Genomic DNA, 14230 nt, shown 5'->3' with positions numbered 1-14230 from the left:
CTGTGTATAGGCTATTTCTAGCCTTTATTTTTTGCAGGCATTGTTATATCTGATGCTTTTAGCTTGGTTGTGCAACAGTATTAGAAGAGGAACTGACACAATTATCAAATAAAAGAACAACAGCACAAAATGCTAACTGCGAGCTGCTTAGTGTTTTTGGAAAGCCCTTTCAAAAAAACATATATATTTTTTTAAAAAGCTGTTGTGTGACATGCCGGGGCCCGTGTGAGCCTTGGAAGCTATCAGCGTCGTATCCGGTTTCCTGCGACTCCATTAACCCGAGCTAATCCTTTGACCCCGTGGACGCCGCCTGCCTGGCCAGCCTGCTTTTACCCACCCCATTGCTCCAGGCTCACTCAAAGCTGCGGTGGTCCCGTTCTTGGACACATTAATCACCTCTCCTGCTCTCGCTAAGCTACTATCGCTAGCTTGGGAACTATAAGCTTTCTACTCTGGTAGTCACACTTTTTTTTTTTTAAATACACAGGCTTGTATCAAAATATCCGCATGAATTATAGTCAAAATCGCCGATGTAATGATCTCATTCAATGGGAGCCTTTTTCAGAAAAGATAACCGCATGGTGCTGGCAGTTTTAGAGGATTTCGACTGATCTTTCATGACCCCGAGAATATTAACTTCTATTATTATTTATTTATATACAACGGGCTCTCTGCTTTCACGAGCAAATAAGTCATTAGTCTACCTTTGTTCTATTGTTGTGTAATCCACAATCGTACCGTATTTTTCGGACTATAAGTCGCAGTTTTTTTTCATAGTATGGCTGGGGGTGAGACATACTCAGGAGTGACTTATGTGTGAAATTATTAACACATTACGATATCATTTCACATGTTATTTTGTTGTTTTGAAGTGACTGATGGTTTGGTAAACTTGTTAGCATGTTCTTTATGCTATAGTTATCTGAATAACTTAATAGCTATGGCCTTGTTCACGTTCTGCCTTTGGCAGTGTGTGTGTTCAATGGTATTATTGACTTTTTGATATTGAAATGAATGCTTTTAGTTTGTGGCGCTTTCACGCCCAAGTGGGGCGCACTCGCACTTGTTTACGCGAAGAAGAGCGCTCACACGCCAGAAGGCGGCAGACAGCTATGCAGCGTCTGAGCGAGTGGGCGCGAGAAAGAGAGAGAGAACGAGAGACAGAAACACTGCTGTGAACCTACATTAATTGTTTATGCTTGTAAAATATCTCTACAGAGGCAACGCCTGTGTGTATCATCTTTTCTGTTGTTGTTGTGTGTTTCCCACCCGCGATCAGACACTTAGAGCCAGTTGTGTGGTTGTTTGACCGATGTGCTAATGTTAGCGAACACATGCTAACCGTTTGTGTAATTGTTGTAATAGCAGCTAATTATCATTTATTTACGTTGATGCGGACCTGTTTGGTATCGAGGACAAAATTGATTCAGCAAATTATACGGGCGTCTAGCATTGTCATTTGGGAGTTTAGCTCGCTGTATAGCCAGGACCGAGCCGTAGCGTCCTGGTGAGGACACTATATTCACATTTCGTTGTTCATGCATCATGTAACATTATCATACTGTACACTTGTTCCGCATGTTGTTCTCTATTGTATTTTTATAGTAAATTGCCTTTCAAGATGACATATCTGTTCCATATATCAAGTAAATTTCCTCCAAAAATGCAACTTATACTCTGGTACGACTTATGTTTTTTCCTCTTTGTTAGGCCTTTTATGGCTTGTGCGACTTATGCTCAGATGCGACTTATGGTCCGAAAAATACGGTATATGGTTTAGTTTTTACAAAATTTAGCGGCTTTATTTTATGCTTACAAGGCACCTTTAACATACAACTTTTTCCCCTATATGTTTTTAGTTTAACACTAGTATATGTCCAATGGGACATGGGACATTCGTTCATTTGCTGCCATCCCTCCTAGTTCAAACGAATTGGACGTCTTTGGCCGTAAGTGGCAGCCAATGCCAGGCATTGAGTTTATTTTGGGGCATTTCGCGTTAATTTTTCGGTCACTACCCTTTCCTTCAGGGACATTTGCGAGTCCCTTCATGTTTATTTCGGTTTACTGAAGAGGAAGCGACTCAAGAATTGTCTCCAAATAAATAAGAAGTGGCTGAAATGCAACAGGAAGTAACCTGTAAATGCCTTAAAAAGAACAGGAAGTGACCTCTTAAATGCCTACAAAAGCTGCACTGCAAAAACACACCTCCTCAAAACTGGTTAAATTCCCTTGTTGTCGGTGTAAATCTACAAGAAATAAGTGAAAGTATCTGCCAGTGCTTCAATAATAATGATAATAATTATACATTTTATTTGAAGGTGCCTTTCTGGCACTCAAGGTCGCCGTACAATCATTTAAAAAAACAAATAATTTCAAACTTTACTCAGATTTCTTGAAATAAGAAAAAAAAGCTAGCTGACTTATTTTTAGCAATAAATTAGGATATTTAATCTTGAAAAGAAGAAGTGTTAAAATAGTGTTCAAAACATTATTTGGCAGCAATTTTTCTTGATTTAGGTTAAAAAATGACCAACTTTTAGATGTATGGGCTTCAATTCAATTCTAATTATTCACACACATTCATATTTTCAGAGTATACATCATATAAATAAGATGAGAACAATAGTAAGAAATGGTAGTAATATTTGAAGTAAGTGGAATAAATCTGACACATTAATCTGATAACAAGTCTTTAACACTCAAAACAGGATAAAGAAAATTAACTAAATTTCAGAAAAATAATCTGATTCACACATTATAAATTTGCAGTGTGGCTGAGTATGCTCTGGTTTCAGTTCCATTGACGGCACTAGACACCCAATCCAGTAAAAATAGATGTCTCGCGCGGTCAATGGCAGCTAACGTAAACTACCACCTTCTCTGTATTAAAATGTAGATTAATTTACAGTATTGTGATTGTATTGTTTTTTTTTTTTTTTTTTTTTTTTTTTTTTTTTTTTTTTGTCTTTTTATTTAACATGATACTGACAGGCTCACCGGATCATGGTAAATTCTAGTCACTATTTATTTTGAGAAGCATATTTGCATAGTATTCAATGTAACTCCACTCCAGAACGATCACGGAAATAAGCCCAACTTTCCTGGAAACAAAAATAATCGTAGGCCTACGAACTTTTGAAAGCATGTAATTTTTCATAAGAGCTTTTATTAAATAGGAATGAATGTCTCCCTAGCAGATTTGCGGCCAAGAGGTGAGTCAGACCAACCTTTTTCGTCATTCCAGATCTCATAATGGCTTTGAATAACTTCAATTTTGTCGCAAATACATGTTTAAAGCTTCTCTCTAAGCCTCCTCCGGTCTTCAGACATTATCGTGTATATATTGCAGAGATTTAGCCTGCTAACTGTTTATCATGTCTGCATTGCTAGCTATCATGTTTGTGTTCTTTCTTGTCACCAAGCCAAATGCACAAGTGCCGAAACATATCAACAAAGATCCCCCCTGTTCACAATCTAAAATAACATTTCGGAATGACTGTTGATAGCAAAATAATTTATTGATGTACGTACACTCACTTTGAGTGACGCTCACTCTCAATGAATGGCATGTCAGTCGGTCACTTGCATAGTTTATTGGTTGTTTACATGGTGTCTATTTGTTCAAGATCTCAATAATATTTTGCCATGTCCATGACACACACACTTCTAACTATGACAACACATACCGGGAAAGCTATAGTCAAAATCTCTTTTCAAGGAGAAAATCCCTGAACGTCCGCGAAGTCGTAATTTTGACCCCATTCTCTGTTGTGCAGTCTAAAATGGTCTATTGGCACTTTGTCATGTCATACATGTGTGATTGTCATTGGGATATTGTCGTGAAAATCTGTAGACCAGGGGTCCCCAAACTACGGCCCGCGGGCGGGATATGGCCCTCCTCCACATTTGGTACGCCCCCCCCCCCCCTTTTTTTTTTTTTTTTTGTTTTTTTTTTTTTTGTGTTATTTATTTTCTGTTTTTTTCTGTGAAGAACCCAGAGAGGGTTATTTGGGTATTATCTATTTGATTAATAGTGTTATAATATATTATATTATATTATATTTAGGGCTGTCAAACGATTAAAATTTTTAATCGAGTTAATCACAGCTTAAAAATAATCGTAATTAATCGCAATTCAAACCATCTATAATATATGCCACATTTTTGTGTAAATTATTGTTGGAATGGAAAGATAAGACACAGGACGGCTATATACATTTAACATACTGTTCATAAGTACTGTATCTGTTTATTATAAAATAAATCAACAAGATGGCATTAACATTATTAACATTCTGTTAAAGCGATCCATGGATAGAAAGACTTGTAGTTCTTAAAAGATAAATGTTAGTACAAGTTATAGAAATTTTATATTAAAACCCCTCTTAATGTTTTCGTTTGAATAAAATTTGTAAAATTTTCGAACAAAAAAAATAAACTAATATATACATTCAACATACGGTACATAAGTACCGTATGAAACACTTGTAGTTCTTAAAAGATAAATGTTATAACAAGTTATAGAAGTTTTATATTTAAACCCCTCTTCTTTTTGTTTTAATAAAATTTTAAAAATTTTCAATCAAAAAATAAACTAGTAGCTCGCCATTGTTGATGTCAATAATTACACAATGCTCATGGTGCTGAAACCCATAAAATCAGTCACACCCAAGCGCCAGCAGAGGGCGACAAAACACCAAAAAACACAAGTAACAAATGGACATGACACTGTGCTGTCATTTTAATCTGTTTGAGCGGGGCATGTGCGTTAAATGCGTCAAATATGTTAACGTGATTAATTTTAAAAATTAATTACCGCCCATTAACGCGATAATTTTGACAGCCCTAGTTATATTATATTATTATATTATATTATATTTTATTTATATTATTTTTATTTTATTTACCTTTTTTCTGTGAACAATCCAGCAAGGGTTATTTGATCTTGGCTTTCTGAAAAACAATACATTTTTACATTTAGGCACTCCTGCAATCGTCACACTTTTTTTGGGGTCAAAAAATGACCCCTGCCCCTTATCAGAGAAGGGAAAAGTTATGTGGCCCTCACAGGAAAAAGTTTGGGGACCCCTGCTGTAGACTAATACATTTCTGTTCAAAGATGGTTATGTGGCCCAGTCCACGATTTGTTACTAAAATACAGTACTAATATTTTGTGTAATTGAATCATGTATTTAAAACTGATTTTACAGTCGTAAATTCATTACTGTAATGCGTCCATGAAAAAATTTGATGTTTTCACTTGAATAAAGCGTTATAAATAAGCGCCCCCGTCAGGGGGAACATTTCATGCGGGGCAGCTATTTTTTGGCACACAGCGGCCCGTAGTTGAACCGCGGATCAAGTTTCATTTTACAATCGTGTCAATGGTGACGCTCAGCTGCCCAAATGTCGGTTTGTATTCGGGCCGCTGCCGATTTGGGTACCCGACGCCTCATCGTAACATCAACTGGAGTACGACTGGAGGTTTTTACACGGGACGGGACCGGACGGGAGGAAACATCGATTCGGGCATCAAATATGGATCTGGCGACTGGATCGACCACAGCTTTTCCAAATAACTGCTTTTATGCAACTAGCATAAGCAATGAGTTTACAGCGTCTGAAAGAACCGGGGCTTCCATAATTTGCAAGTGAATCCACCTTTAAAAACTATCATTGACACGATCATTGACAATACGGACACACAATGACGGACAATATGGCGGCACAATACAGTGATCATGTGATTGTGTGACGTTGGTGATTGGGGTCTATATGTTTGCCTTCTGTTGGCATTTGACCTCTTAGCTAAACGCCGCACGTACATGTCGTTGTAACCACTATTTGACTCGAAAAACACTAACTTAGATAATCTGAAGAAAAGCGCTAACAATGACTTTCCAAAAAGCAGACCATTTAATTCAAGTCGAGAACAGTCAAAAATAACGAGAACAACAATGAACACTTTCTGGTACACAGTGGAAAAAAACTGGGCCCAGGGTCCCATTGTTGCGGCACGCCTCTCTGCATCCTAAGTGAAGACCTTTGCCGGTGGGGCGGAGGGGCTGTCAGGGCGGTCGCCAGGGGTGTCGCCAGTCTTGGATTGGGCAAAAGTTTGTGGCCACTGCTGTCGGAGCGACGCTGATTATTTTCTGTCAGCATCAGCCACGAGTAGGCATGTGCCAGTATGATATTCTGACGGTATGATAACCTTAAGCCAAAATATCACCTTGTTGCAGTTTTGCAATTACAGCTCTAAAATGTATTACTTTGAGACATCTGGAATTAATTAAAAAAAAAACTTTTTTCATTGAACAGTTTTAATTTTCAAACCATATTATCACATTTGCAGATAAGTAGAATGTGAAGTTAAAATCAATTTAAAAAATATGTTTTAAATAAAATTTACATAAATGCAGTCCTTTTGGCGAGCCTAAACCCAAAGCCACAGCTCAACATTATTAACAACAGAACAAAAATAATTGAATTATTTTTCATAAAAACCACGCGTGTGTAAGTCGTATCATGTTTACATTATACATGCACTCTCTCATACTCAACACAGACTGTTTCCAGAGAGAGAAAAACGCCACCATTTTACCACCGCTAGACACACTAAACACGCTGGAGTTAAATCTCGTAGCTGGTGGGAAACGTTCATGACAGGGTTTAGTAACCTTTAATTTTGTATAAATGTGAAATCATATCGGAGGTGTTGCCACCCTCCGCAAACCCTTCTAAGCCGTGGCCATCTGTAGGCATGTGCCGGTATGATATTTTGACGGTACGATAACCGTGAGCAAAAATACCGCCGTTTCACAGTATCACGGTATTGCAATTATAACTCCAAAAAATTTTGAGATGTATGTGTTAAAAAAAAACAAAACTTTTTTCCATTGAACAGGATTTTTTTTTTTCAGACCATAGTTGCAAATTGGAACATGAATATATTGTTAAAATAAATAAATTATTGATAAAAAAATATATTTTTTAAATAAAATTAAACTAAATGTAACTAATAGACTAAACTAATAGCCACAGCTCAAGTTGCTCAAGATTAGAGCAAGAACAAAATAATTTCTATAGAGAAGTAAAAACACTTTTGAATAATTTTTTAAAAAAATTTATACTGCATGACTTTTTTTTTTGAGGGTGGAAAAGCTTAAGTGAAGTTTCGCCATTTTCAGCCACTGTGTCAACTCTTGTCTACATGATGTCATGCATTTGTGTTAAAAAGAACATAAAGAATTCATAAGTTAGTTAAAAATGTATAAGTTAGTTAAAATGTCAATATTGTTGTGGAAAGGTTTCATCTAAAAAAATAATATAATTTTTTAAAAAACATTGGGAGTGAGACCTCTCCTTGATCCAGCGAATGTGGATTTGTGCTTAGGGCAAGATCAACTTTCGCAATTAGCGATCTTTGACGCTATCACTTTTCCCCCTTCATTCAAGCGAATCAAGCTTGTTTTCTCACTCTGCGGCTGTCACACTCAACGAAGTTGCTCTCCCAGCTAAGCCTAGGCTAACATTCATCTTTGTAAGCTTTTAGTTAGTTTGTATATTGAATTTGAAAGGAAAATGTGTGTTTTGTTTTTGGCGAACTTTTTCCATGGTGTTAATCTGTTGAAGCTACTCACATGGAAAAATCTAAATGTACAACATTTTAAATGTATTCATTTTGTGTATTACACTTACCACGATTTGAGAGCTCAATAAATTGAAGAACAGTATGCCTTATGTTTGGAGTATTTGTTTTTGGGTTAGCTGGCTGACTAGCCAATCGCGTCACTTTCACACACAGCAACAAACGGGATGGGGTGTGTAGCACAGCTGACTCACTGACACTGAGTAACAACCGGTGGCGGAGGGTTGAGCCTTGCAGCTGAAAGCGAGGGATTCCTCCATGCATTTTTAGGACATAAAAAATAGCTAATACCTTAGGGAAGGTATGACAGAATCTTTTTGCGGTTTTGAAACCCTGACATTTTCTTACCACGGTATGCTTTGAAACCGGAAATCGGCACATGTCTAACCACGAGTGGGCTGACTCGACACACCGTATTAGAACGATGTAGTTTTTTTTTTTTTTTTTTAAACCTGTCCTGTTCAGCTGTTTAACACAGAGAATGGAAGTCCAAGTGCCCGGATGGTCCGAAAAGTTTTAATATTTCTCATTGAGAGTCTGACATACTCCCATTGTGATCATTCAACATACTTCGTTTATTATGACAAAGCAGCGAACATGAAAGGGTTATGGGGGAACAGAAGAGAAGAAACGAGAAGAAAAAAAAGAAACACAAGCTACAACAACAAATACATTGAACGTCTACACTAACTACTAATATGTTGGTGCTATCGTCAGCTAGATGTATTTCCGGTTGACACCATGTGGGGGGCCTGTTGACCAGGGAAGGAGGGGAACGGGGATGGCGGAGTTTATAAGCTAAGTGATTGAAAGGGGTAGAGTGTACACCAGGGGTGTCCAAACTTTTTGCAAAGGGGGCCAGATTTGGTGTGGTAAAAATGTGGGGGGCCGACCTTGGCTGACGTCCTCTACGTAGAACAATATATTTAAGCAAATTTTAGCAAGCCCTTCTGTGTGTCACATTTGCTTTATTTTTTTTTTTTAATTAATAATTTCAGCAATCTTGCAACTAGCCTTTGTGGCGTTCTCTTTCGACTCTCGGGCTCTTGCGAAATACTGCTGCTGTGAAATTAAACTAGCTTCAAGGTGCTTCAATTTCTCGCTACTTATCTTCCCTGTAATCTTGTCGTACATGTCAGCGAGTCTTGTTTGGTAATATCGCCTCACAATGAACTCTTTAAAAACAGCGACTGTCTCTTTGCAAATGAGGCAGACACAGTTGCGTATTTTAGTGAAGAAATAGTCCAATTTCCACCTATCTTTGAAGCGTGGCTGTCGCAGTCAACTTTTTTTTTGTTGATTGTCGCCATTTTAGAAAATTGGAAATAAAGGGTCTCACGGGGTAATGTTGTTTAGAGTACTGCTGCCTTTTAGTGGGTAAATGAGGAGCAGCATTTAGTGTGTAAGCTACTTCATATGCTGGTAGCAGTACTGTTGACCAATTTATTAAGTCTGTGTGCGGGCTAAACGTTATTGATTTTATGACAGAGGCTGGGGGCCGGATGAAATTTGACCACGGGCCGCATTTGGTCCCCGGGCTGAACTTTGGACATGTCTGGTGTACACAAATCAGCTCTGTGATCTAGAACGCAGTAATCGTGTAAATCCTTTGTGAGTGTAAGCCCGTTGGCGACCGACCCTACGGTGCCCCATCGCCAATCCCGGCACCGGGTCCCGGGAAAATATTATCTTAGAACTATCTATCCGTCTGTTATTATATGGCGAGGGTGTGACGTGGATCGTCAACTATCCGCATACTGGCCTTTTCTTATCATTTAGTCATTAATTTCTTGCATTAAAGGGCCCACGCAAACAATTTTCTCAAGCACTCATATTTTAGATTTATTTTATTGTTGGTTACACTATCTGTACTTTATTTTGTACTAAAACAATAGAGATAGGCATGTGTACACTTATCGATTAGCATGTTAGCAAAAAGAAGAATGCTAGCTAGAATGCTAACATTTTTATCAATTCTCTTATGAAATATTGTATTACTTGACTAATCCAGACTAATCCTGAGCGCTTTCTCTACTCGGGTTGCTTGACTATTACCGGTAAATAACATTTCAACTTCGTAGAAATCTTCGAATGAGTTAAAACAGACAATGAACTGTAACATTACAAGACACACTAATGTTGTCACGGCTGGTCAGAGACAATAATCCTGGCGGGGCTGAGGTCAATCTGGGGATATTGAAGACAATCTGCGAAGTCTTCTGACACCACAGTTGGGATTAGTGCTCGTAGATTGGACCACAGAGTGCCGCACAAACACACACACTCACAGATTTAGTGACAGGGTTATGCTTAGCAATTGGTTTCACCCTCACAAACACACACACACTAGCACACAGTTTCCGCAAAAGTTGATGCAATAGCAACTATAGATCCGAATTTTGTTACGAAAACTGCTTTCGACAATACCAGGACGTTGAACTTGAGCATTTTTAGCAACTTTAGCACAGGGCATTAGCTAAGTCAACTGCATCTTCCATGTTGGACTGTTGTTGTGGTTGTATTAGCAAGCAGCCAGAAATGACATTCTGTTAGTCATGTGACTTCCAGGCAGCACAGGTGGCTAAAAAAGAATGAAGCTTGTCCCTTGGTTACGGAGACACGCAGATTAACTGTGAATTCATGTAACCGTGGTTATTGCAGTCAAAGGTTTAAAGAGCACAAACAGAATAAAAATCAAAAAGTCACGTAACCTGTAAATTACTGAACAGTAATCCACTAAGTATGCCTGACTGTGATTTTTGTGTGAGTTTTAATGGAGGCGGTCAGCAAAAATGCTGAAATTATGGTGAGAATGTACAAGAGGGACTCAAATATTAAAACTGTAAATATTATGATTGAAGAATTTAAGCCATTATTTTATTACTGATAACCAACATGTCGGTTGTTTTTGTAAAATACATAAAGCAGTTGATTTTTATGACAGCATTGATAACTCCCTATTTTACAGTATTAATTGTAGAGGCGTGCGAAATTTCCGATTCTTAGATTATTCGGCCGTGGAAGATTCGAGAACGATGCAAAAATATCCAAATTCCGATTATTGAATTATACCAGGTAAAACAGAAGTAAAACACAGTCAGCGCGGTCTTTGGGATGCAATGAGGAACGGACCGAGAGTAAATATCATGTTCAACTCATGCCGCTAGATAAAAAAGCGGAAGTAAAACACAGTCAGCGCGGTCTTAGGGACGCAATGAGGAACGGACCGAAAGTAAATATCATGTTCAACTCATGCCGCTAGATAAAAAAAACAATCATACCTAACTGCGGCTGACAGCCGCTACAAACAACGCCCAGTTGCTGGTTGCTACAAACATACGGCTACAGCAGATATCACATATATGTAGAACTAGATGCAAAATGACAGACGACGTCGGTGTTAGAACATGTATTATTGAACAGAGATATGAAATGACAGACTTTCCGGCGTAAGTAAATAGCCGCCATCTTAAAGCACTAGACCTCTCTAGAAGACTGTGAACCTAATTAACTTTTTATCTAAAATACTCCTAAATCGGCAGAATCTTGTCTTGAATCTATCTTTAAATGATGAAATAGTGTTAAAACTTTGACAAAAGTAGACAGAAGGGAAATTATGGAATAACGGGAGCAATTTTAACAACTGTAACAGTTGATTCACAACATTAAATTAATTGAATGTAGTTTAAAGCTGCTGATACTGAATGGGGACTGGAGTTTTTTTATTTACTGTTATTTTTGTATATTTGTTTACTGTTATATGTTAAGTTGATACTGAAATAGTAGTTTGGTTTAGCCTGAGAGGATTTTTGAGCAATTTTGGAACTAATGTACAAAACATTAAAAAAAAAAAAAAAAAAAAAAAGGAGGGGGGTGCATCAATAATCGTTTTATAATCGAATTGAAGCCTCTGAATCGTAATCGAATCGTTAGGTGCCCAAAGATTCCCAGCTCTAATTAATTGTAGTAGCCTATTCATCATTTATTCAATCAACCAATTGTTAAGTTATTTACAAACGAAATTGTAAAAATAGCAAATGCATAAAATGCTAAAAAGAAAATGCTTTTAAGGTTTTATTATCATTCGTTTTTAAATTAACCAATGATTTAATGAAAACATATAACTTCTACAATGTACTTAACCAATTTTAGGAAGGAAAAACTTCAAAATGATCTTACTCTGCCAATGAAGTCTATCGCTGCAAATATCAAATAGAGATAGACCAATGTATCTGACGGCCGATATATCAGGACGATATTTGGAAATTTGTTGTATATCGGTGTCGGTATGTGATATGAAAAAGTCAATTTAAAACTTGAGATAGGGACTAGGGATCGCGCGATTTTTCAGAGGATAAGAATCGGGTGAAAAGGATGGGGGTTTTAATTTAGAAATATATAAATGTTTTTTTTCTGCCTCATGCTTGTATGGCCTCACTCTCCCTCCTGCTGCTTTTCTTGGTGAGCAGTGCACTACGAGTATTGCTTGTTAAAGTTAACGATAAATGACAGGTGTTGAAGCTTTGATCTTGCCAGTTAAGCTTGGTTCCGCTACTTTCAAAGACGCTGAACGTGTCAATCATCGTTTAGCTCAATAAACACTAGTGTGCTGTGGCAACTCATTGTGTGTGTGTGTGTGTGTGTACGGCTGTTGTCAGCAGCTTTTTTTTTTTTTTTTAACAACACTTTTTTTACAAAGAGCTATTTCTTTAACCTTTTATTGTACTTTATAAGAGATGTTTCTGAGTCTAGGAAATTCAGGCAGTTCTGGAGCTATTGTTTTTTTTTATTTGTGTGATTCAATCAACATGCTTTAGGCATTTCAATGAAGTTCAGTGTTTGCATTATTCAGTTTTTTACAGCAATTTTTACACTTTTAAGGCAAATGAATATCAGCTTCCCAAATTCAGTTATCGGCCCCTCTAACAACTAATAATCGGTATCGGTCCTGATAAACTCAAATCGGTCGATCTCTAATATTCAAACAATGGATTAGAGCAAAAGTGCTCTCCTGGTTTCAATTTACAACATGTCTGCTGATTAGTGTTGACTTAAGTGTACCAAACTCACTTAACAACAAAATTTTTTTCTCCCTCAGATGCGTACCCGGTTTCAGAGGTTGTCTACACATGGGATAAAGGCGCTGCCAAGTCAGTGGTGGTTGGCGAGGAGGGCTCTCGTCTCAACCAGTACCACCTGATTGGTCAGACGGCCGGCACAGAGGACATCTCCACCAGCAGAGGTGAGCGCCCAGTTCTTCCATTACACGTCTTTTGATAAATTATAACATACTGGTCAGGCCCCACCATCGTGTGTCTTTGCAGTCTTATTAGACTTTTAAAATCGTAACATACTATAGGCGCGTTGTAATATATGCGCTACAGTGTCTTTTGGCATTTATGAGTTAGCCTCTTCACAGAATTATGGGGTACCTAAATCGTTTTTGTGCAATAACTGCAGGGATTCCCTCAAAGCTTTAAATCACTCCTCTCCAGGCTAAAACAGTGTTACAAGATAAAAACTATTTTACCACATTTCAACTCCGTTCGGTGACACATTTGAAAGCATGATGTCGACATCTTATGGTCGATATGTGGACAAACCTGTCATAGTTATCTGTCGTTGCATAGTAATTTTGTTAGTTAAAACTGTATTTAAAGATTGTTCCCTTTTGTAAGAGTCTATGTTTAAGACTTGTCATAAATGGCTTATAATAACACATTATAGTCATAATTTTAAAACGCTGACAACTCGTAGCCTACAGGCAAAACAGACACCAAAAAGTCTGAAATTAATGAATCAGCCTTAAAACACAAAAGTTTTTAAAAATCTGGCTGCAAGGATCATTAGGTGCTGGCCCATGTTACAGTGGCATGAAAAAGTATCTGAACCACCCAAACATTTACAAGTTTTCACATTTTAATAAAGATAGCATGCAAACAATGGCAGAAGGGGGAAAAATAAGTAAGATAACCCTCATCCGAAGGAGACCTAAAGAGCAATTGAAACCAATTTTTACCAAACATTTTAAGTCATATGTGTGCCCAATCATTGATGAGTGGTTAAAGCTGCCCTGCCCACTATAAAACACACACTGGGTAAAAATTGTCTTGATGAAAGGCATTGTCTGATGTGCATCATGGCTCGGTCAAAAGAGCTTTCTGAAGACCTGAGATCAAGGATTGTTGATTTGTATAAAGCTGGGAAAGGATACAAAACCATTTCTAAAGTCTGGATGTTCATCAATTGACAATCAGAGAAGTTGTCTACAAATGGAGATACTTTGGCACTGTTTCTACTCTCCCAAGGAGTGGCCGTCCACCAAAGATGACACCAAGAGTTCATCGCAGAATACTCAGAGAGGTAAAAAAAGAACTGTATAATGTCTGCTAAAGACTTACAGAAATCCCTGGCACAGTCCAATATCTGTGCACACATCAAATATATGTAAAACTATGGGCAAGAATGGTGTTCACGGGAGGACTCCACCGAGGAATCTACTGCTGTCTAAAATAAAACATTGTTGCTTGTTTAATCTTTGAAAAAGGCACTTGGACTCTCCACAGAAGTTGTGGCAAA

General features: G+C 37.7%; 2 protein-coding genes across 3 annotated transcripts in view; one reads left to right on the top strand and one right to left on the bottom strand.

Moving 5' to 3' along the window:
- Positions 1-14230, top strand: part of gabra5 (gamma-aminobutyric acid type A receptor subunit alpha5) — a 67636-nt gene that overhangs the window by 30464 nt on the left and 22942 nt on the right. For both annotated transcript variants that reach the window (XM_057840248.1, XM_057840247.1), the window contains one exon: positions 12750-12893. In XM_057840248.1, the coding sequence (XP_057696231.1) occupies positions 12750-12893 (144 nt within the window). The remainder of the gene's footprint in view (positions 1-12749; positions 12894-14230) is intronic.
- gabrb3 (gamma-aminobutyric acid type A receptor subunit beta3) overlaps positions 1-14230 on the bottom strand; it is a 91781-nt gene that overhangs the window by 66542 nt on the left and 11009 nt on the right. The window lies entirely within an intron of this gene.

Source organism: Corythoichthys intestinalis, chromosome 7 (assembly GCF_030265065.1).
Source record: "Corythoichthys intestinalis isolate RoL2023-P3 chromosome 7, ASM3026506v1, whole genome shotgun sequence".
NCBI lineage: Eukaryota > Metazoa > Chordata > Actinopteri > Syngnathiformes > Syngnathidae > Corythoichthys > Corythoichthys intestinalis.
Note: the sequence above shows the minus strand (reverse complement) of the source record. Positions and strands in the feature narration are given on the sequence as shown.